The 1,966-nt window shown below is 39.5% G+C and overlaps 1 protein-coding gene across 1 annotated transcript in view; it reads right to left on the bottom strand.

The window, feature by feature from the left end:
- The window catches only part of LOC119426476 (protein 4.1-like), a 129,062-nt gene that overhangs the window by 84,058 nt on the left and 43,038 nt on the right, over positions 1-1,966 (bottom strand). Inside the window, exon 11 of the mRNA XM_037694037.1 lies at positions 1,204-1,356. Coding sequence (XP_037549965.1) covers positions 1,204-1,356 — 153 coding nt within the window. The remainder of the gene's footprint in view (positions 1-1,203; positions 1,357-1,966) is intronic.

The raw sequence follows: 1,966 nt of genomic DNA, 5'->3' as shown, positions 1-1,966 counted from the left end.
TTCATGTTGCTGCTGATCTGTTTTAATGTTGATGTGTTCATGCGTGCACATCTCCTCACAGACTCATGTTCATGTTTGTGCTGATGTTCAATGTTTTATGTTATGAGTGCTTAGTGTATATTTAGTTGATGTTTTTCTTAGTTCATATCTTAGATGTTATTACTGTTTTTCTTATACATTTTATTGTTGGATGTAACTGGGACCCTGTGTACATAATTTCGCTCCACCACATGTACCACATGAGGTGCGAATGACAATAAAGAAACTCTGACTCTGACTCTGAAATGGGTATGCAAGTGAAGAGAGAAGTCACATTATGTGATACAAGGTTTTCACCTGCAGCTGGCTTCAAGTATTGAACTTTGTTGGCAAAATCAATGGAGTCCTTTATGTGATGATGTGCGTTTCCTACAAGAGGAGCTAAAATACCAGTCAGATGTTTAGCAATATTATGTGTCACTGAGTTCATACTGCTGAGGACGGAAGTCCATATAGACAGGGAGTGGCTTCTAACCAGGATAATCACTGTGAAAAATCACATCATGTTGCTGCTGATCTGTTTCATGTTGCTGCTGATCTGTTTCATGTTGCTGTGTTCATACGTGCTCATCTGCTCACACAGACTCATGTTCATGCTGCTGTTTGGCATATTGTTTTTATACTACTAGTGCTTAGTGTATTTTTAGTTTAACGTTATTCTTAGTTCATATCTTAGATGTTATTACTGTTCATCTTTTACATTTTATACTTCTGTTGGCTGTAACTGGGACCCTGTGTACACAATTTCATTCGGTGCGTATGACAAATAAAAACTCTGACTTTGAGCATCATTTTCTTTACAGCTTCCTAGATGCCTGTTTTAAAATGCATAACTCAGAATTTAACCACAGAACCAATCTCCGCTGATTGATTACTTTCTTATTCAGTTTTACTGAATGAAGGTTGGAAAGAAGTTGTAAATTTATCAACCAGATGATCTAAGTCACTGCTCTCTGATGTATTACTCAGCAAGACAGAGAAAAATTATAGAAGAGTCTTAAAATATGGTTACAACGTTTTCTGATAATACACCTGCTAAGATGAAATTTACTCTCAGTGACTGTGTAGTCATTTGATGTAAACACAAAGGTTATTAAAAATGACCAGACAGAACAGGATCAGTGTGTTGACTATTCACTGTGGAGCACAGGTGGAGGATCTCACCTCTCCCGGTCGAATTTTAATGTAAAAATTGTTCCTTTTATATGAAATCTTGACGATCTTTGACCACGAAAACCTGTTGATCCTCAGTCTGTCTCTGTACACCAGAAGACCGCTACTGCACACACCCAGCATGATGGACACACCCTCTGAGTCCTGCACAAAGACAAAGACATATCAAAGATTCATGAATGCATCATAGATAACACATGAGGAAACAGCTAAGACCTGAGGACGAAGCTAACACCTGAAGACAAAGCTAACACCTGAAGACATAGCTAACACCAGAGGACACAGCTAACAACTGAAGAAATAGCTAACATGAGGAAACAGCTAAGAGCTGAGGACACAGCTAACATCTGAAGACAGTTAATACCTGAAGACAGCTAACACTAGAGGGCACAGCTAACACCAAAGGACACAGTTAACATCTGAAGACACAGCTAACACCAGAGGGCACAGCTAACACCTGAAGACACAGCTAACATGAGAAAACAGCTAACACTTGAGGACACAGCAAAGACCTGAGGGCAAAACTAACACCTGAAGACAAAGCTAACATCCGAGGACACAGTTAACACCTGAAGACACCGCTAACACCTGAAGACACAGCTAACACCAGAGGACACAGCTAACACCTGAAGAAACAGAGTCAGAGTCAGAGTCAGAGTTTCTTTATTGTCATTCGCACATCATGTGGTACATGTGGTGGAACGAAATTATGTACACAGGGTCCCAGTTACATCCAACAATAAAATGTATAAGA

The sequence above is a fragment of the Nematolebias whitei genome, chromosome 20 (assembly GCF_014905685.2).
Source record: "Nematolebias whitei isolate Nwh7 chromosome 20, NemWhi1, whole genome shotgun sequence".
In the NCBI taxonomy this organism is placed as follows: domain Eukaryota; kingdom Metazoa; phylum Chordata; class Actinopteri; order Cyprinodontiformes; family Rivulidae; genus Nematolebias; species Nematolebias whitei.
This window is presented reverse-complemented; position numbering and strand designations above follow the sequence as displayed.